Below are 21,716 nucleotides of genomic sequence, written 5' to 3'. Positions count from 1 at the left end.
TCACTTAGGGCCGTCATTTTTCTCCTCCTCTCCTCAGGGAAGCAGTTTTGTGTTCAGGATTTGGCTTCTGAGTGTTTCCTTGTAAGGGCATGCAGTGGCTTTTGGCCTTGTTCTTAAAATACCTTTAACCCAAATAGCATAGGGCAGAGAGCCAAAGCTTCACAGTTGGCCAACCCGACTTCCTCAGGACTCAGAACCGATGCCTGAGGGACAGGGTAGGGCCCACGTGTGTTGGAACCTGAAGCTGACCCAGTTATGAATGAGCCTTCATCTCACTGGGAACACTCGCAGAGGAAGGCATGCAGCTTGCCGAGAGGTGCCAGCCTGGTTACACCTCGGTCAAACTCACTTACGAAGGAAAGCCGCATCTGTGTCTGTTATTTCAACCAATCATGCTAGCAGAATGTTGACGGAACCATTGAACAATTTTTCGCTTACAGTCAACCCAGAGCTGGCTTATTTACAAGCCATACACCAACTATCCCCTTCAGGTGCACCACGGATTCAGACTTCAAGTGTCACCTCGAGTTAGGAGGGATTCTCTGGCTCCGATAAGCCTTCTGTAGGTTGGCAGCTGATGTACAAGCCATGGCAATTCTCATCAGCACCAATTCTATGCTCCTCCTCGGCACTGATGGTGAGGACATTCAGCACAGGCAGAATGACTCTTAGAGCATAATGACCCCTTTCCCTCTGGAAGGCTGAGTAAGACATACCTTTCATCCATGAAAACACCCGAATTCCACCCTCCTCTCGTTTTCCCTAATAATTTTAAAAACTAGCAGTTTCACCCACACGCCCCCTAACTCCATGCAATGTGCTCTCTGCCTTCTACACATTTGCGAATGTAGGTTCCTGGATTTGAAATGCTGGCGCCCATACAACCTCCTGCCTCCATCTCCATAAACCCAGACTGTCTCAAGGCTCAGCTGAGAAGTCCTTCATCATCATCATCTTCACTGGGAGAGCCTCCCCTCCCTGCACTCCCAAGGAGCTGGCACAAGCCACAAGCCATCTTACACTTAGGGCCTCAGTGTATATGCTCTTGGTCCTAACTGAGCAAAAGCTCCACTGGGGACTGAAGTAATTTCCCACAGCACCCTCATCTGCTGCATCCACTTAACAGTGCCTTGCAGTATTCTCTCCCAAGAAACAACCGCCCAAGTCTGGCCACCCCAGTGATGAAAGCGGGCGACGTGACAGAGTCCAGATGATCTGAGAAAGGAACAGCTGTCACCACATCACTGGCTCCCTGCCCCTGCTGCTTGTTCCTACGACTTCCATCCTGGACATCTTCCATGGCCTCACCAAAGTTAAGCCCAGATGTCCTGTGTGGACTGTGGCAAAGATGGGCATAAAAATGACCCCTTAGAGATGAGAGCCATAAACATAGCCGAGAGGAGAAAGATAGATAAGCTGCAAAACCAAACAAAACGACGACCACAAAACGCCATCAAGGATGACAATCACGGGCTTTAAATCTTCCTGGAAGAGGTGGTGGTACCCAAAGAGTCGGCGTAAAGAGTGGAGAGCAACCCCAGCTGCCCTGCTGTTTCTCCACAGGAACCACCACTCAAGTCTAGAAGTGTAGATAATAAACTGGTTAGGTAGGTCCAAGAGGACAGTGGGATCCATTTGAGTTTCTGTCAAACACACCTCAGGCATCGAATAAACCTGACTGGAGTGTTGCTGTCAGAGCTCTGGGGATAATCACCATCAGGCCAGACTGATAATCATGACCCTGTCTGCCAAACAGCAAAGGAGATTCTAGAAACATCCAGAATGTTTTGGCACTGAATGTACTGGGGCTGGAGAGAGGGCTCAGTGCTTATTAATGACCTGGGTTCAATTTCCAGCACCCCCGTGGCAGCTCATAACCACTTCTAACTCCAAGTCCAGAGATTCAAATGCCCTCTCCTGGCCTCTGTGGGCTCCTGAATGTATGTGGTGCACATAAACTCACCAAGGCAATACACAAACGCACATTTAAAAAAATCAAAAATAATAGTAAATATAGAATATGGAGATGGCATAGAGGCAGGATCTGCTTGAGTCTTCAGGAAATTAACTGGGCAAAATTAGATAACAGCTTTTAGACAAGGTAACTGACACCCAGATAGCTTTGGATTTTTAAACCAAGGTAAAAATGGAGAACTTTACAGAGCAAGCAAGTCCAGAATGCACCCCAGGGAACTATATTAGTTGGGAAACGCCCTACTCCCAGAGGGAAGGAATGCCAAGTACAGACTGTGGGAACTATGGATTAAGATGGAGAAGCCCAGAGAATCTGAACTGTTCTTTCAGTAAGGGAAAATCTACAGATCAGAAAAAGAAGGAGAACGGGGAAGACAGGAATAGTGATACCGGGCAGAGGGAAGAGATGCCAGGAGAACCTCATCTCAGCTCTCGACTGGGCAGCCATTGTACACCATCTTAAAAAGACCTTTGCTGGGTTGGCAGCTAGGTGTCTGGAGAGCCTGTGACCCATATGTACTCTCAGCAAACTCAAAGCGAGTGTCAAGGATGATAGACCAAAAGGTGACCAGCAAAAAGGTTCAAATCTGTAGGAAAGGAGGTCTGAAGGAAAAACATGCTGTGTTCAGTGAGGTAGAAGCCTGGTTGGAGCCAGAGTCTGCAGGGGAATATCATGGGTTCCATGTGGTACCCCTGAAAGCCGAATAGGACTGCCTAGGGCAGGGCCAACACTGACTGGTGACCTCACTGGTGAAGACAGGAACACCATCTGTGAACTCAACCTTGCAATGACCTTCTTGGGACGGTGCGAGCATCCCCAACCAGACTCCTATCGAAAGGTGTGCCCAGCATCAGTGGCAGAACCACACAAAGCCAGCCCAGAGGTGAGAACATTACTTGTAACTTGACTCCTGACTCCCGAGACTCAGCCTTACAAAGGAACACCCAGGGGGTTGTGACAGACAGACAGACATCTGGAAGTCAGGGAAGGGATGCAGAGGCTCATACTGGAACGCGCAAACAGGCCAGACGGTGTTCATAGTCAGTTGAGAGGCCCTGCTGGTCCGAGGTTGCAGTCTCTCATGGCCTGGCAGCTTTCCCCAAGCTCAGCAACATGAAGTCCCCCCTCCCCAGCGAGGCTTCCTGCTCCCTACCTGCCCTTATTTGGAGAATGTCTCTAGGCTCGGATGCCTGACTCATCTCTAGCCTGACCCTTGGCATAGTTCCCTGAGAGCAGCTTCCCCCCCTGCTGCCCACATGGTAACTAAGACTCGTACTAGGAGCTTTGCTACAGGACCCTGCTTCCACAGACGAAGAAGCCTTATGATAGGAGCGTGCCACTTAGTGGAAATTAGGGGTTGTCCCAGGTGTCCCAACCCTATATATTTCCTATACTCTGGCATAAACTTGAGTTGTCTCACTGAGGTCATCTCCCAGAGGGCTATCTCCGTCATATCCACAGCTGTCCGAACCCTGCTCCCGGCTCCCTCCACACTAGCTGACCAGCAGCAGATGAGCCTGAGGAAGAAGAAACACACTAGCCTGCAGGCCCCGGGAGCTCCCTGCTCTTCACATTTCTCCTTTGTGTAACACTATTTCATATCCAATGTCACCTTGGCAGGCCAGTAGTTCTGCTCGGCCATGCCCTCTTCTTCCCTGTCCTTTAAACAGCTTTCCCGAAGAACAAAGGCCTGTCCGGTTCGTGGACGTCCTGCAGCTCAGCCTCTCACTTTACCTGTTTCTCTACCTCTTCATCGTACTTTTAGCTCAAATGGCATCACCGCTCCCCCCTAGTCCACCCCCCCCGCCCCGTCCCTCCCACTCCCCTCCTATTTCTACTGCTTCCCCTTTGTTTCTATGTCCTTTGCTTTTCTCTGCAAACCCCGTATTCATCACTAGTCTCGCTCTGCTTTTCCTGTTTGCACCCATGCCTGCCGGAACTAACACATTAGTGCACACGGCACCATCAGTGTTACTTCATGAAAGGACCGATGTTACGGGTGATTGTTTTCTATTTCACTGTATTTTTATAGCTGTCTACACTTTTGATAAATGATTCCCCCCCCCCCCCCCCCAGACAGTATTCGACTCTCACAGAGTACTGGGGATTGAGCCTGGCGCCTTGAACACCAATCCAGCAGAGAAAATGACTCAAGTCCCTCTGGAGCACTGCAGATGCTTTCACTGAAATATTGGTGATACTCCTGAATGAATTCCAAGAGAACACAAACAGCGAAATGAAACAAGGAAGTCTACATATTAAAAACATAAATAATCAACTCTATTTTAACCCTTGAGGGTTTCATCTAATTTACTTTTATTGGTGCTCCATTGCTCTGGGATCATTATAATTTCTGGAGAAGTCATGTAGTCTTAGATTTTATACTGTTTGTTTTCTTGCATTGGAATTGTTGCATATAAGGTTAGGTCAGGGGTTGAATTTTTTGTTTATCACCAATTTGATTAAAAAATATTAGATATAAAGACACAGATTAACCCTAACATAATAAAAGTAGGTGACTTCAGTACCCCAATTTTACCAACAGACAAAACATCTGCATTAAGCAACAACGTAGATTGAATGGTCCTAACAGACACCTATGGAAAATCTCATCAAATAATGCAGAATGCACAATATTTCTCAACAAAACCCAAAAGCAATAGATGGAAAGAAATAAGATCAGGGCAGAAATTTAAGTAAAACAGAAATAAAACAAAAGAGAATCAATACCAAAAAAAGCTGGTTTGTTGAAAAGATAAACAAGATCAAAGAACCCTTATCCAAACCAACCCAAACAGAGGAGAGTCAAATTAATAAAATTAGAGATGAAAAGGGAGACATTACAACCGACACCAATGAAATTCAGAAAACCATAAACACGTAAGTTAGAAGCAATATTCCGCAAAGTTGGGAAACCTGAACTGTAACACAAGTTGGCAAACGGTCTGCTGGCATCTTGCTGTTCCTTCGGCGGTGGCTAGCATCTCCCTCCTACCCTTTCTTTTTTCTGTCTATCTGCTTAGACTTCCCGCCTGCCTCTACGCTGCCTTGGCAGCTTTATTTATCAGCCAATCAGAGCAACACATATTCACACCGTACGGAAAGACATCCCATAGCACCGGGAAACCTGAAAGAAATAGATGAATTTCTTGATGGATACTGACCTACCAAAGTGCAGACAAGTGTGGAAAAGAACTTAAGCAGACTACAAGCAATGAGGTTGAACTAGTAAGGAACGATGTCCCAACCAAAAAAGTCCAGAACCAGAAAGATCCACTGCCCGATTCTATCAGACCACACTCATTCCTTCCAAGAAGAAGAAACAACACCAAAGTACTCCATACAACAGAGAAGGAAGGAATGCTACAAGGCTTTTTGTAAAGCTAGTATTGCTCTAATGCCAAAACCAGGACATACACATTGTGAGAGCCACAGTTACATTTTAAGGTTTTTTTTGTTTTTTTTGTTTTGTTTTTTTTTTTTTTTTTGGTTTTTCGAGACAGGGTTTCTCTGCATAGCTTTGCGCCTTTCCTGGAACTTGGAACTCATTCTGAACTCACAGAGATCAGCCTATCTCTGCCTCCCGAGTGCTGGGATTAAAGGCGTGCGCCACCACCGCCCCGGCATATTTTAGGTTTTAATTACTATACCTAAAGGAACCATGAAACAAAAATGCCTCTGACCTGTAAGCCCCTTGTTCAAGGACAGATAGTTCCTGAAATGCTGGAAACTATTGTTTATGAGAGATACCAAGCCACATGTTCTCACTCTCCTAAACAAGTTTGCCCCATCTGTACCAGATGTGCTTGATCACATGTTGGCAGGAGATTCACAGGCAGGAAATACGTCAGGATGTGTGCTTGCCTGTGATTGGACCCGATGAGAAATGTTGTGAATTGTGGGGTTTGCCTTTTTAAGCCCCTGTGAACCATGACTAGGGGTTATTTTCTGGAAATCCAGAGATGGACCTGGCCAGAATTTAATTAAAGCTTGCTTCAAATTTGACTTTAAATTGTGGTAGTGGGCTTATTCTCAACTGGTGGGATTAACAACACACAAAGAAATTAGAGACTAATCTTCCTGATTAAAGGCAAAAATTCTCAATACTTACAAACTGAATTCAAGAACAAATCAAAAGGATCATTCATCACGATCATGCTGGCTTCACTCTAAAGATGTGGAAATAATCCAACATATTCAAATCATCACATAAATGCACTCAAGGAACATCTCAATAAATACAGAAAAGATTTTTGGTAAAATCCAACATCCCTTCATGACAAATGCCCTGAAGAGACCAAGGGAAGAAGGGACTTCTCAACATCAAAAAGGTTTTACACAACAAACCTACAGCCACCATTCCACTAAATGGGGGAAACTCGATGCACTTTCACTAAAATGAGAATCGAGGGTATGAGCTTTCTCCATTCTTATTCAATAAGTGCTTTAAGACAAGAAAGGAAACAAAATCAACAGCCTTCCTGTATACCAAAGGGAAGTGCAGTAAGAATTCAGGGTAGCGCCGGGCGGTGGTGGCGCACGCCTTTAATCCCAGCACTCGGGAGGCAGAGACAGGCGGATCTTTGTGAGTTCGAGGCCAGCCTGGTCTACAGAGCGAGATCCAGGAAAGGCGCAAAGCTACACAGAGAAACCTTGTCTCGGGAAAAAAAAAAAAAAAAAAAAAAAGAATTCAGGGTAGCAATCTCATTCGCAAAACAAAACAAAGCATATGAATTAGAATTAATATTGGCTATACTACTAAAAGCGGTGTGCTCATTCAATGCAACACCAATGAAAATTACAATGGAAAAAAAAATCAGTCTAAGACATTCACTTCCACCAGGCGGGGTGGTGGCACACACCTTTAATCCTAGCACTTGGGAGGCAGAGGCAGGCAGATCTTTGTGAGTTCAAGGCCAGCCTGGTCTACAGAGCGTGTTCCAGGACAGCCAAGTAGAATCACACTGCCTAGGGAAACAAAGGAGACTAATGGGAAAAAAGACATAAAGAAATGTGGGGATGAGGGAATATGGTCAATGTATTATATATACTTGTGTGGAAAAAAATTAAAATAATAAAAAGGGAAATCTGGCAAAACTGGGAATGCAGACTGAACATTTTGACTCATAAGGCTTTCAACACTGATTCAACGAAAGAAACGCCATCCCTCTGTGACACGGTACTGGAGCAGCCAATCAAGGCCTCACGAGTAAAGCAGCAGATTGTGCTGGATAGAAATGAGTGGGGTGCTTGGAGAAGATCAGTCTTAAGAGGCTAAGAGCCCCTGTGATCCCCAAGTTATGCTTTTCCAGTTAGGCTCTGTCACCTTCCCTGTGGTAGGAAGGCTGCCGGGGATGATGCTCCTGTCTGCAAAGGCTCAAGAGAACTCAGAGAAGAGAAAAGGAACTGGCCTGGCTCTCTCCCCTTGCCCACTCTCTCCTCCCAGGGAAGGAGACTGACAGCTAGCTCCAGGAGATGAAACCGAACACTGTCTTGGGGAGTCAAAGGTCAGCAGGTCAGAATCTGTAATAAGGAGAGCCCACGCAAGCCCCGGGGCTGATCTTCCAAATGTTTTGATTACCAGTCCAGCAGTGGAAGAGAAACCAGTCACCACTGGTGTGATGGTGGCAGCCCTGAGTTCAGTTCAGGACATTGTTGGCCAGGGAGCGCTAGACTGTGGCTTAACAATCTGGTCTTTTCAGCGAGATGTGCCAGTTCGATCTCTTCTCTCATCTGTCTTCTCTCTCCTCTCCTCACTTTTCTTTCGGGATGAAAGGGGTTTTCTATGTAATCCTGGCTGGCCTGGAACTCTAGGCTCGCCTAGTTTGCCATCATCTTCCTCACTCTGCCTCCTCTGTGCCAACAAACATGGCTGTTTTGCTTTCTATTACTCTAATTCCTGTCGTTTACCTCTGTTCTAGACATAAAGGGGGAACTGCTGATTTGATTCGATTCTTTATCACCATTAACCAACCTCCAATAATTCCCTTAGTAATCTTTTTTTTTTTTTTTTTTTTGGTTTTCCGAGACAGGGTTTCTCTGTGTAGCTTTGCGCCTTTCCTGGAACTCATTTTGGAGACCAGGCTGGCCTCAAACTCACAGAGATCCGCCTGCCTCTGCCTCCTGAGTGCTGGGATTAAAGGCGTGCGCCACCACCGCCCGGCTCCCTTAGTAATCTTTTAACATGCCATTTACTAGTGTAGTTTTCAGGTGACATTTGAAAGTATTACTGACATATATAAAAGCTCCAGCCTACATTTCAGGCTGTGGTGTGGAGGGAGCAGCAGTCGGCCACCAGTCAGTCTCCCTGCGAAAGATGAGGCATTTAGATCATCCACCTCACTGTAAACAGGGATGGGAGAGGAAAGCCTGGGGCAGGCTGGGAGGATGGAAGAGAAAAGCCTGGGACAGGCCGGGAGGGGCAGGAGTTATGAAACTCGGGGATGAAGGAGGGAACCCATCACTCTCCGGCACACTCAGCAATCCATGGCACAGGTCTTCTGTTTTGTACATGGAGTGTCATGACAGCCACACCCACTCACTTACATGCCTGTGGCTGTTTTGTATTCCACAGTGGCTCAGTGGAGTAGCTTCCACGTGGACTGAGATGTTGTCTAGCTTGCTCTTCACAGAAAAATGTGCACGTACAATCTACAACGAGAAAAGTAACTCAGCCCAAAGATGAAGGGAGTGGGTGGGATGCCAGGAAGGATCCAGGAATGTGTTCAGAGCTGGAACCTCTTGTGGGGGTGAAGCTAGGGTTGGGAGATCCTGTGCTTTATCCTGTGGGGTTCTTCCTCGTGGGAAGCAGTAGCACACTGGGATGGCAACTCTTGGTTGTCCAGTAACTAAAACCCAAATGGCTGGGCACACCAGTGAGGGATTTTTTTTTCTTTCCTTTTTTTTTTTTTTCTGGAGCTGAGGACTGAACCCAGGGCCTTGCGCTTGCTAGGCAAGGGCTCTACCACTGAGCTAGATCCCCAACCCTGATTTTTTTTTTTTCTTAATTAAATCATTTGGTATCTGGAAAGATGGCTCAGTAGTTAAGAGCACTGGTTGTTCTTGCAGATGACCTAAGTTCAACTCTCAGCATCCACATGGTAGCTCACAACCATCTATAACTCCAGCTGCAGGAGAGCCAACACTTTCTGACTTGATTGGGCACATGGTACACATGTGTATGTATACACACACACACACACACACACACAGAGGCAAAACATTCATACACATAAAAAATAAATCTTTAAAAAATAAAAAATTTCAATTAAATCACTTGAAGTGGGAAGACTTACTTTTAATCTGGATCTTTGAGGTGGACAGATCATCATCATCTTTAATCTGGACCACACCTTCTGCTAGCAGCCTATATAAAGGACATGGAAGAAGGAAACTCTCTTCCCTTTGCCTGCTTGTCTCACTCTCACTAGCAAATCCATTCCTTCACTGACATTAGATCCTACTGCTTCGGGATTTCGGTATATACTGAAGAGCAGCTGGGACAGCCAGCCTAATGGACTTAACAACTACTGGATTCTTGGGTCTTCCATTTGTAGACAGCCATTGTTGGACTAGCTGGACCACAGCCTGTAAGCTATTCTAATAAATCTAAAATGTGTATGTATGTATGTATATATATGTACGTACGTACGTATGCACACATGCATGCATTCTGTAAGTTCTGTTCCTCTAGAGAACCCTGACTAGTCCAACCACTTCCCATATGGCATTACTCATGTCCACTCCCTAAGTGCCTATAAAATGATGGAGTTGACCAACCTCCAGTCTTTCAGAACTGGCAGCACATCAACAATGAAAACACAGCACTGGTAATCAAAAATGTTTTAATGATTAATGTTTAGACATTATTTAACAGTGTGGGTATATCCAGACAAGCTAAGCACACGTTGACAGCACACTACTGAATGTTATAGGTTTTGCACTGAAATACGTAAAGACATCTGCATACTGGTACCTAGGATGAAGACACACACACATATACACATTCTAGATTTCATACGGTAAATGTAAACAGATGCTGCAACTCCTTCCAAAAAGAAAACCCACAAGACTAATTAGGACCAATTGGCTCCTTATAATTGAATGTGCAAAATTAAAGCATGGTAAACTGATATTTACATAAATATCAAACCCACAATTAGTTTATACATTGTCAATCATCTGCTAAGATGTGTCGTGAGTGGTTCAACAAAATTTTTTTCAATGCAGAAGGTATTCAAAGGCTAAACTTTCAACACTTTAAAAACGACACACGTTTAAGAGTCCTCATCTGTGTGATCACCGCCTCAGGTGCACGAGACACGATTTTAAGATAAGCAGTCTGTTACTTTGAAACAAGCGTTTGAAACCAATCTTTAGATGCTAAGTAGAAAAAAAAAATTATAAATGCTGCCAAGATATACACTGAATAAAATCACTCCCCAAATGCCCGGTTCCTTCATGCTCTAGCTACCTCTTTAATTTTACCTCAAAATACTTAAGGTGCTTCCTGGTCTCTTGGTAAATTTTGGTAAATTAGGCACATTTTAAAAGGAAGTATATGTCAAAATAGCACTACAGAAAAACAATAAAAAATTTGGACCCAGACAACCAGTTCCCCATCGCTGGTCCGTGTGACGGTCACATGGTGTCTAATCACCCTTCCTGAAAGGTATTTCTCTTCTTTCCAAATGCAGGGACGGAGAATGGACTTTCTGTCTCCTGTATAAAAACACTAAGCACTTCAGAAGTGTCAAGTGGCCTGCTCACCCTACAGTCACCCTAGACTCTGGGGGACCAAGAAGAGATATGCAAGTGTCTCCAGACTACTTTGGACCCTTTCCCCACCTCTTTAAAACACATTAACAGTGGCGCTCAAAATAAAAAAATAAGATCTGTTAAAAAGTTAAGCTGACCATTCCACTAGACTTGAGCCTGCCTCTTCAAAGCCAGCATGAGAAATCGGAAGGTGCTGTCCATCTCGCATCTCCAAGTCACTTGACGTTACACATCACACGCTGGTTTCATAAATCACATATTTGATTTTTCTAAACAGAGCTATTACAAATGAATACAAAGTTGAAACATACCCTAATTAAACTAGTAAGCTTTGGGCCCTGCTTTTTTTAAGTCTTAAGGCATGTGTGTTTTTCTACTGTTAACAACGTTGTACAAATTTACATTTACAATCACATGCATGGTCTACAGTTAAAAAAAAAAAAGTTTGGATTACAGTGTTTTAAATTGTGAACCACAATTCAGCACCTATCGTGTTATAACTAATAAGGCAACAGCAGTGTCGTATACTACAATAACATTCCCTTTCCACAGTCTAGCGCGGGGGTCGATGAGAGCCCAGAAATGGGAGAAATCGTATGCCTACTGTATAATCTGTATACATACATACTCTAGGGGTTTGGAATTGATGAAAAAGGCCCTACCTAAATCACACTACAGTAGGCCAGACTAGTGACAGCAGCTGTTACGAGCGTCAGGGCACAACTCATACTGTGCTTACAATCACACGCCGTGGTCCGGAGGGGTCGCCTCCGCTTGTCAATCCTTCCTCTGCTTCCTCTGCTTCATGCTGTTTTCCAGGGAGGGGAAGCTGTTGGTGTGGCCGTTGACCGCAGTCGTGGACCCATTCTGGTGGCCCTTCAGGTGCTCTTTCCTCCGAGAGGCCCCTTTCTTGTTGTAGGTCTGAAATGTACAAGGCAGATGAGTGCCTGCTAACCAGGAGAACTGTACTAGTCTGCACCTAACTAGGCCTGCTCTACTTGTATGATAAATCTTATTAGTAATTCCTGTGCTCCAATAACCATTTTCTATTTCAATCACACTTTTTTTTTTTTTTTTTTTGAGGCCTAGCTCATAGGTTCTCTGACTCCGAGGTCACAACAGAAACATTTACGACACAGAGTTTATGTTCACTGTTTTGCCTCTTCAGGACTGGATGGTAGAGTGACCGGCTATGACCAAACTGGCTCCTCCCACCCGACAGTAGCTCCTCTAACACAGATGTCACTGCTTACCTTTAATTTTGTCTTATTGCCTCGGCTACTACCTCAGCCCTCTTGTACGAAGTACTATACTGCTAGGAGCAATTGGAGAAAGGTCCCCCAGTCAGGCCCCAGCAAAACATGAGTCAACAAGTCACACGCAGGTACACGGGGACACAGAAGAGAAACAGTGGTTGAGCTTCCAGGTGGCCATTCCATACTATTGGCCTTGGCTCAGGACCTATGACCTTTGCCCTTGCTCCTGACCTTCTGCCCAGGTCAGTGGGGACTGAAGCCACTGGGCACTGGCCACAGAAGCAGGAGAATCATCAGTGTATGCCAAGTGGTCAGGCGCCCCCAGAGACAGTCTCTGTGTGCAAACCTCTATCACTTCATGAGACCAAACTCATGCCGCCAACCTGAGCAGTAGGCATGTAAGAAAAGTGGGACAAATGGTAGGTAGGTTTCAGTTATAGCAGAGGACTTCGATGGAAATGTCACTTAGTATGACAAGCAGGGTAGTGGGCCTGAGACTTTGATTGAAAATCACCTCTATTTCTCTGCACTAGGCCAGAGGGAAGGAATAAAGCACACTGCTCGTCTCCCACCCGAGCCCCAAGATGCCCAGCTCCAGTGTCTAGAGCAAAGCGGGTGGTCCCTCCATCCCTACAAAGGCTCCTTCGGAGCACAGTGCCAGCACCAGCAGTGGCTGACAGAGCCCTCCTGAGTGAGAGGCTGAAGGTCGGCTGCCAGCAAAAGGCGAGAGTTACCTGAATGTAGAAGTTCGTGAAGAGGGCAATCAGGGAAATCATGTATCCAATCTGGAAATACAACCATCCGAGGGGGAAGGTACATGGCCAGATGACTCCACAGCTCGTCTGGATGATTGTCAGTACAAACTGGACCTAGAGGAAAAAAGGCCAGGGCTGAACACAGGTGGGGTTCCAACCAGAACTGTGTATCAGAGCTTCCACCCAAGTTTGGGAACCGGCATTTGCCAGCCTTCTAGACCACATTTTATCCTAAACTGTATGTGTGTGTCTTCTCTAAGTTCCCCCCCTCTCCTCAAAGCTATTAAACCACCTTCATCCCTTTGTGGGACTTGGTACCGACAGATACAAGAGAGAGGTATGAGGTATGTGTTTGAAGGGGCCAATGATGTCACTTGCTACACATGATCTGACTGATACGCTTCCTCCTCAGGATCTGTGTTCACTTAGATGTGGTGAAAGCTGTCATGAACATTGAAACTCTTCCTGGCCAAAAGGCCAGCTCCACAGATGACTCCTGATGAATGACCTTGAAAAACGGTGGACCCGTGTAGACATACACTGAAAAGGTGTTAGGGCCACCTGACTAGTAAAGCACCTTCAGGAGGACCAACGGGTGAGGCCAGCCCAGTGACGTCTCTGAAGCTTCCACCAGCTCCCTGGTTTCCTCTATTTCTTCAGGCTAGTCCTCCAAGATAAGACATAACTAGGCAGATGGCACACAGCCCAGCAAGATGTCAATGCCCCACGGTGTTCTTCCACATTCTGTCTGCCAGAGCCCTGACTACGGCATCGATCCATCTCTGCATCCTTTCTCCCCTGGTAGCAGAGGAGGCCAGAGAACAATCACCCTTCCTCACAGGTGAGAAAAAGATTAATAAGGACTGCAGAGCAGCTGGCAGAGGTGATAATGAAACACCAAACACAGAAGGAGCATCTCAGAATGTTATTTTTAAATTTTGAGACATCAAGATGGATTCAGGGGATCTACATTAGATTCATTTGGAACAAATGTGTATGGCAAGCCTGGGCTGGGGGGCTCAGTGCCTGCCCCTGCAGCCAGCTTTGGCCTCCTGCCTCAACGTGTTCAACTACAGAATGGGGACAACATTTGAAACAACTCATACAAAAATCATTTACTTAGCACGAGTACTTGGCATCCAGAACAAAAGGTGCCAGTGTTGATCAACAGTACTATTACTAATCAGCTCAGGAAGACTTCATGAGGGGGAAGGAATGTGCACCAATAATATACTGACAACTGGCCAAGGTTTAAGAAAGAACGGTGAGTAGAACCATCCAGACCAGACAGTTGCTGGCCTGCTTCTGCCAGGGCCCATCATCTGAAGCAGTGTGAGGTGCTCTGCTATATGGGGTCAGAGTAGTCATCTTGTACCCATCTTAGCCAACAGGCTCACTGTCTAGTAAGCTACAAAGGCTCTGGACTCAACACCTTGGAAGTTCTACCTGAAACTCCTGGGAACACAGATAAGCAGTTTTCAGCTTCATTTTGGACATGAGAAAGCACACACAGGTATATGTGTGCACATTATGTGCTTACACACACAAAGTAAGAACTAAGACTGATCTGAAGTTGGGAGCTCAAGACTTGAGGCACCCCCAGTCCAGTCCAGAGCAGTTTCTCCATCTACTAGAAACAAGAGCATCCTCTGATCTGCTGATGAAACTGGAACTAGATCAACTGGATTTGATTAAACAACAGTGTGGCCTGGAAGAGGGCTGTGGCCAGCAAGGAGCCACTTCTGGGCACAGTGATTAAGTTACTCACCAGCTGCCCCTGGGTGATGTACTTCTTCCACCAGAGGTAGGGTCGCATGGAAGGGACAGAGGACAGACCATAGTACGAGTACATGAGGACATGGATGAAGCTGTTGAGTGTCGCACCAAAGTAAGCTGTGGGAGCAAAGAGGATTGGGGGAATGCATTAGAGTTTTGTAAATAACAGTCGGGGGAAATCCAAGACACTTTGGAGCTGGAGAAACTCCTCTGAAATTCCAGAGGACAACAACCACTGCAACTATAGTACTACACCGATGTGTAATGAAAAGTCAGTTTCCACTCAGTTGGGCAGGGCAGGCAGCCACCAGGACACCTTAACCCCAGTGGTCAACTGAAGCCCCCATGACTACTCATGCCCCAGCCCTGGCACCTGCAGGTGTGGCTGGTGGGGAGGCGGACTCCTCCTCCCAGATGCCTACGAGGTGCCATTCTGAATACTGGGGGAGGCTAGGGCAGCATGCTATTTCCATCCCTTTGCTGAGGTCTAAGGAGACTTGGAAGTTACGGTTACTCCTTAGGACTATAGTTATGGTTGTGGTTAACAACAGAATCTAGAGTCAGTTCCTTCGAGATGAAAGATCCATTTTATCACAACTTTCAATTTCAAGTACAATACATTTTTTTACACTTTCATCCTCAACAGTGACTAAGGAACCAAAGCCCCACCCCTACCCCACCCCCCAGATTCACGGACTTATATTAGGAGGAGTTTCTACTGACTATGACAGAAGCTGGTCTTGTACCCTCGCAGAGGTCATGTATACTCTCTCTAGTTTTCCATGGGCCAGGTGGGGCTAGCTGTCAAGATATGTTGAAATGTAAAATATTCTTTGAATGTAATCAAATGCAGGGCGGTCCCTACTAGAATTTGGGCTAGCTTTATCCACAGGTGGTAAGGGATGAACCCTAGTTTAAGTGTTTAAGCTTACCTAGATGTCCCTCAAGCAAAGACTTGATAAAGAAAATGTGGTACATTTACACAATGGAATATTACTCAGTGGTAAAAAACAATGACATCATGAAATCTGCAGGCAAACAGATGGAACTAAAAAAAAACATCCTGAGTGAGGTAAGCCAGACCCAGAAAGACAAACACAGTATGTACTCACTCCTAAGTGGATATTAGATGTAAAGCAAAGGATAACCAGACTACAATCCACAGACCCAGAGAAGCTAGGTAACAGGGAGAACCCTGAGAGGAACACATGGATCACCCCCAAGAAGGGGAAATAGATGAGATCTCCTGGGTAAACTGGGGGCGGGGGGAATAGAGGGAAGGGGATGGGGGATGGGAATATGAGGTATTGGGATGGCTGAGCTGGGACAGGGACAGGAAAGGAGAGCAATGAAAGAGATATATTGATACAGGGGGCCATTAAGTGGTTAGGGAGAAACCTGGTACCAGGGAAACTCCCAGGAATCCACAAGGATGACCCAGCTAAGATTCCAGCAATAGTGGAGAGGGTGCCTGAACTGACCTTCCCCTGTAATCAGATTGGTGACTACCCTAAATGTCATCAGAGAGCCTTTATCCAGTAACTGATGGAAGCAGATGCAGAGATCCACAGCCAAGCACTGGGTTGCGCTCCTGGAGTCCAATCAAAAAGAGGGAGGAGGGATTATATGAGCAAGCAGGGGTGGGGGGTGAGGGTGGGGTGCAGTGTCAAGATCATGACCGGAAACCCACAGAGACAGCTGACCCAAGCTCATGGGAGTTCAGGGACTCTAGACTGACAGCTGGGGAACCTGCCTGGGACCGACCTAGGCCCTCGACATGTGGGTGACAGTTGTGTAACTTGGTCTGTTTGTGGGGCCCCTAGCAGTGGACCCAATCTGTCCCTGGCACATGAGCTGGCTTCTTGGGACCCATTCCCTATGGTGGGATGTCTCGCTCAGCCTTGATGCAGGGGAGGAGGAGCTCGGTCCTGCCTCAACTTGATCTGCCGCCTTGGTTAACTCCCACGGGAGGCCTTACCCTTTCTCAGGAGTGGATGGGGGTGGGGAGGGAGGAAAACTGTAGTTGGTAAATAAAATAAAATATTAAAAAAGAAAGGGGGCGGGGTTTGAGCTCAACCCATCCTCCCAGGGTCTCACTTATCTCCCAAGCGCAAAGGCACTGCATTTAGAAAATTTTGTCATTATACACCTGATAGAGCTGTGAATCTTGGTGGGCAGAGTTAATCAGCAACTATGCTGGGGGCAGGGGAGAATCCATGAGCAGATCCCAAGATTCTAAGTCAAATTCTTCAATGTCAGGATAAAAAACCACATGACTGAGATATCTGTTGGGATCCTAAGTGGAACCTGAAGAGGCAAATGCCAGCACCATAACCAACCTTAAGTTCCACAGCGAACTTCAGTGCATGCTATGGAAACCGCTCTGGTAGCCCCACTCAGTGAGAGGGTATGGGGGGCTTCATAACGTGTGCCGTAGCCAAGCAGGCCTTGCTCCCTGATGCACACCTGCCACACTAGACAGAACAAGGATTGTGGGAGTTGGTTCTCTCCTTCCACCACATGAACTCTAGGGGTTGGACTCAGGTCATTGGGCCTGGCAGCATACACCTTTGCCTGCTGAGTTACTTACCTCACCACCCATCCCCCACTTCTTAATGTAACCCAGGCTGGTAGTTCCTTCATTTTTACCCAATCAGCACACGACACTGGCTTCTAGAGAACGTTCTGTGCTCTTAGGCCACACAAACTCATTAAAGGCAAACCTCAGGTCCGCTTCACAAAGTCCTTGCCTATTTCTGTATCTTGATGCCTTGGGTTTCTTTAGACAGGTTCAGAACTTCCGGTTTTACTTTATAGCCTCTGGCCTATTTAGGATTGATTTTTGGGTAGAGCAAGAGATCTGTGTTCTGTTCCATCGTTTTACAAGTGGATTTCTAGTTTTTCCAGAACCATCTATTGAAGAGGCTTGTCTTTTTAATGATTTCAATTCTAAATTAGCATACAAAATAATGGGTTTCACAGAGGCATCTTCCTACATTTCTGTCACTGTGCTTTGTTCTTTTTTTTTTTTTTTTTTTTGTTTCTCGAGACAGGGTTTCTCTGTGTAGTTTTGGTGCCTGTCCTGGAACTCACTCTGTAGCCCAGGTTGGCCTCGAACTCACAGAGATCCGCCTGGCTCTGTCTCCCGAGTGCTGGGATTAAAGACGTGCGCCACCACCACCGCCCGGCTGTACTTTGTTCTTGCTTGCTCCCCTTCCTGGTGGTGTCCTTCCCTACTCTTGTCCAGGTAGCTTTCTACCTTCCCTAGTAAGCAGTCCCCTCTGTCTTACATACACTCCATTACCCTCATTATTTCCCATCTCCCTTGAGCTCTCTTCCTCCTCTCTCATGATCCTTTTCCTAGTTCTGTGACCTACACATTAATACATGCACATATACAATTTTATATTTGGGTCCACATATGATACACAACATGCAGTATTTGAGTCTGGCTCATTTCACTTTGTTCTGGGATAATCTTTTTGTACACTGTGAAGATGTGTTTTGCCAAAGAACCTTCTAATTGGTGTAATAAAGAGCTGAATGGCCAATAGCTGGGCAGGAGAGGATAGGCGGTACTTCCAGGCAGAGATAGGAACTCTGGGAAGGAATCAAGAGAGGTAGAGATTTGCCAGTCAGACACAGAGGAAATGAGACACATGGTACTGAGCAGAGGTAACAAGCAACATGGCAGAATGGAGATTAATATAAATGGGTTAATTTAAGTTTTAAGAGCTAGTTGGGAACAAGCCTAAGTTAAGGCCAAGCTTTCATATTTAATAAGTCTCTGTATCATTACTTGGGAACTGGCGGTCCAAAGAAAGCCTGGCTACATTCAGTTGCCTCTATTTTCCTGCAAATGCCATGATTTATACCTGCATAAAATTCCACTGTGCACTGATGACCTTCATCTGTGCATGGCCATCCAGGCTGGTTCCATTTGTTGTCTATCGTGAAGACAGCAGCAATAACCCTGAATGTACTTATATCTCTGTGGTATGCTGACTTGGAGTCCTTGGCTATTTACCCAAGAGCAGTATAGGAGGGTCATATGGTAGTTTTAGCTTCAGTTTCTGAGGAACCTCCCTCCTGATTTCCACATCAGCTCCATGAGGATACAGTGTCACCGGAAGTGAGTAACAGCTCCTCTTGGCCCATGTCCTTGCCGGCATTTTGCCTCTAGTGGTATTGAACCTAGGACCTCACTGATACTGGTCAAGTGCTTGTCACTCCGCTATATCCCCCATTGGTTTGTTTTCTTGAGGATAACCATTCTGACTAGAGTGAGATGGGGTCTCAAAGCAGCTGTAACTTCCATTTTCCTTGTAGCTAAAGGATGTTGAGCACTTTTTGAAAGTAATTATTGGGCATTTGTGTTTCCTTTAATGAACTGTGTATTGAATTCAACAGTCCATTTACTAATGAATAATTTGTATTTTGTTTTTTTTTTTAAAGCAATGAGTGTTTCTGCTGACACCTTTGTCAGAGATTATGTGGTAGCTGTGTGATTTCTGGTCTTCTTTCTGTTCTATTCTTTGAGTCCACGTGCCCCTTTTGTACCAGTACTCTACTGCTCTTGTTACTATGGCTTTGTGGTATAATTTGGGATCAGGCCTTGTGATATCTTTAGCATTGCTCTTTCTGCTTAGTAGATTACTTTGTCTAATATATGTTCTAAGAAAGTAGAAGGGGTAGAGAAAGGGAACATGAGAGGGTAGTCGGAGGAGAGACAAGTGAGAAAAAAGTATAATGATATGAAAACGTCACAATGAAACCCTTTACAATGTATGCTAACTAAAACAATAATAATAAATAGAAAAAGAAAAAACCTGAACACAAATTCAAAGCTTAACCTAGGAATTTACAGAGACAACATCTTTGCTGAGTGCCTAAGTTTCCAGTCTGTCTCTATCACATGTTCCCAAACACCCTATTACTTACAATGGCCGCAGGGAACCCAGTTCATCACAAACCACCAAATATTCAACATGGAGGCGTGGTGGTAGACATGTAGGACTGTGATCTGGTGGTTGTTCTTGCGAAGGATGAAGAAGAAGGTGTCCATGAATTCTATGAGTTTGGAGAAGTAGTACCACCAGAGGACGCGGACGATCTACAAGCAAAGGGTTTATGGTTTTTCTCCATTGCTTTTCTGGAATGTCACCTGGGACATGCTACACACATGTACACTCAACACAAAAAGCCAGAGAACCCCGCTGGCTCCCAGTGCCTTCAGGTGTCTGAGCTCCGGCCACTGTGGGTACCACCCTTTAATCAATGAACATGCTATCCTGGGAGTTCTGGAAGGACAGCAGGGATGTCTCCAAAGTGCTCCTGACACTCTTGCATACTCTAAGAAGAACAGGAAGCGCACACCTGCAATCCTGGGATTAGGAGGTAGAAGCCAGAGAATCCAGAGTTCAGGATCATCTTTAGCTACATAGAATTTGAGGCTATACAGGATCCCATCTCAAAGCAAAACTAAGTCAACACAAAGGCCCTGGGAAGCTCCAGCCTCAACAGCACTTTTTTGAAGTAGTGTGCAGAACTTCCAGGAGGGAGAAGGATGCTCTGGGCTTGAGGGACTGGTGTGAGGTAGCATGAATCATGGAAGAAACGGAACCAGAATGTGCGGTACCCATTGCTGGTCCAATCAGTATGTCCAAAGGAAATGCTGGCCGGGCTGAACTTTGACTGTAAGCCTTTTGTGAAAAAAAACCCTTCAATCCTCAGAGTGGAAGCTGGATTTCACCTTTAATACTACCACTCAGAAGGCACTTAAAAGAATGATTTGAAATCCAAATGATCTTTTATGTAAATATGAAACCTGATAAACACAATCTTCCCCTGTCAACTGCTCACAGAATTTCTTCTACAGAGAGGGCGGCTTACATTTTCATTCTCTTTATGCCATTCATGTTCACGTTTTCCTACCACACACCCAGCACTTCTTTCTTTCTCTTTTCAAAATGTCAACAGGAATTATCAGGATTGAGAGGGTATGGTCTTTTTCGCCTTTTGTATAAGTTCTTTATTGAAAAACCAAACACACACAGACACACCCACCGACACCCACCCCTGAAACAGTACCTTCATGTCTGATTCTCCTGCGCTGCGTGTTCCCTGACAGAAGAAGTTGTATTTGCCTTCCCACACACCTGTCACCAACTGAAAAAAGAGAAGAAAAACAGTTACCGCGTAGAACCCTGTTCAAGTGAACTTTGTTCAACTGAACTCATTTGTTTCAAGTATGTGGAAAGTTACTCCGGGCTGTACTGAAGCAAGTTCAGGAACTGTGAAGAGAGGGAAGTCTAACACTGTACCTTCATTCACACAGGGTCAGCACACTGGAAGGCTGAAGGGGAGCTTGAAGTCACTCCCAGCCTGCTGCCCTCAGAAATTCCCTCTGCCTGTTTAGCCTCTAGCCTCAGCATGCCTGAGACCAGTCCAACTCCAAGATGGCATCCTGTGTCCGTATGCCACTCTCCCTAAGCCAGGGTCCTCAAACCTGAATGCACTCAGATGTGAGTGTGCCAGTTATGGACTATCTGGGGCATGGGGGCACAAGCATGTGTAGTTCTAACGAGTCCCTAAATTGTGGTACCAAGACCACTGGCCTGGAACCACACTTTAAACACCAGGGGCAATGCAGTCCATCTTCCTTATTCCTTGCCACTTCCTGTTGCTGTGTCTGTCACCCTCTGGACTCACAGATGAGCCATCTGCACACACTGTGGTGTCACAGAAGACCCCCAGAACCAGGTGCAAGCTTTTGTTATAGTCCTGCAGTTTTCACTGGCTCCCTTTCAGGGCCTGTTTCCTCAGCAGTTTCCACACAGCGAGATGGGCAGCCTACGAGACCTGAAGACCCACTCCAATGGTCAGGACAGGAAGTTTATTTGAATTACTCTATTTCCACGCTGCCCACCTGCTATGTTCCTAACACTCAGGGGATGCTATCTGTCTATGAAAACCACAGCTCCAAGCTTGTTTACTTTCCGTCTACAGTCTGGAACACTCTTGAGTGTGCCTGATAACCACAGAACGCCAGGTGCTGAGATGGTATGCTTTAAGTCTCCTCTCATGCAAGCACGAAACACACCCAAGGACCCAGTCACTAGTTATCAAAGTGTGTATCCTCATCCAGCACTACCAGCGGCACCCAGGACCCCTGAG

General features: G+C 45.9%; 1 protein-coding gene across 5 annotated transcripts in view; it reads right to left on the bottom strand.

Moving 5' to 3' along the window:
* Window positions 1–21,716, bottom strand: part of Elovl5 (ELOVL fatty acid elongase 5) — a 102,775-nt gene that overhangs the window by 22,676 nt on the left and 58,383 nt on the right. For 3 of the 5 annotated variants that reach the window (XM_059268260.1, XM_059268262.1, XM_059268263.1), the window contains exons 4-8: window positions 20,631–20,708; window positions 19,482–19,653; window positions 14,533–14,657; window positions 12,744–12,878; window positions 9,803–11,674 (exon numbers count right to left, since the gene is read on the bottom strand). In XM_059268260.1, the coding sequence (XP_059124243.1) occupies window positions 11,531–11,674; window positions 12,744–12,878; window positions 14,533–14,657; window positions 19,482–19,653; window positions 20,631–20,708 (654 nt within the window). In that variant the 3' untranslated portion in view covers window positions 9,803–11,530. Of the gene's footprint in view, window positions 1–8,517; window positions 8,627–9,802; window positions 11,675–12,743; window positions 12,879–14,532; window positions 14,658–19,481; window positions 19,654–20,630; window positions 20,709–21,716 lie in introns of those variants that run through there. The other 2 variants (XM_059268261.1, XR_009380291.1) reach the window with 2 other exon arrangements.

This window comes from Peromyscus eremicus, chromosome 7 (genome assembly GCF_949786415.1).
Source record: "Peromyscus eremicus chromosome 7, PerEre_H2_v1, whole genome shotgun sequence".
In the NCBI taxonomy this organism is placed as follows: Eukaryota; Metazoa; Chordata; class Mammalia; order Rodentia; family Cricetidae; genus Peromyscus; species Peromyscus eremicus.
Note: the sequence above shows the minus strand (reverse complement) of the source record. Positions and strands in the feature narration are given on the sequence as shown.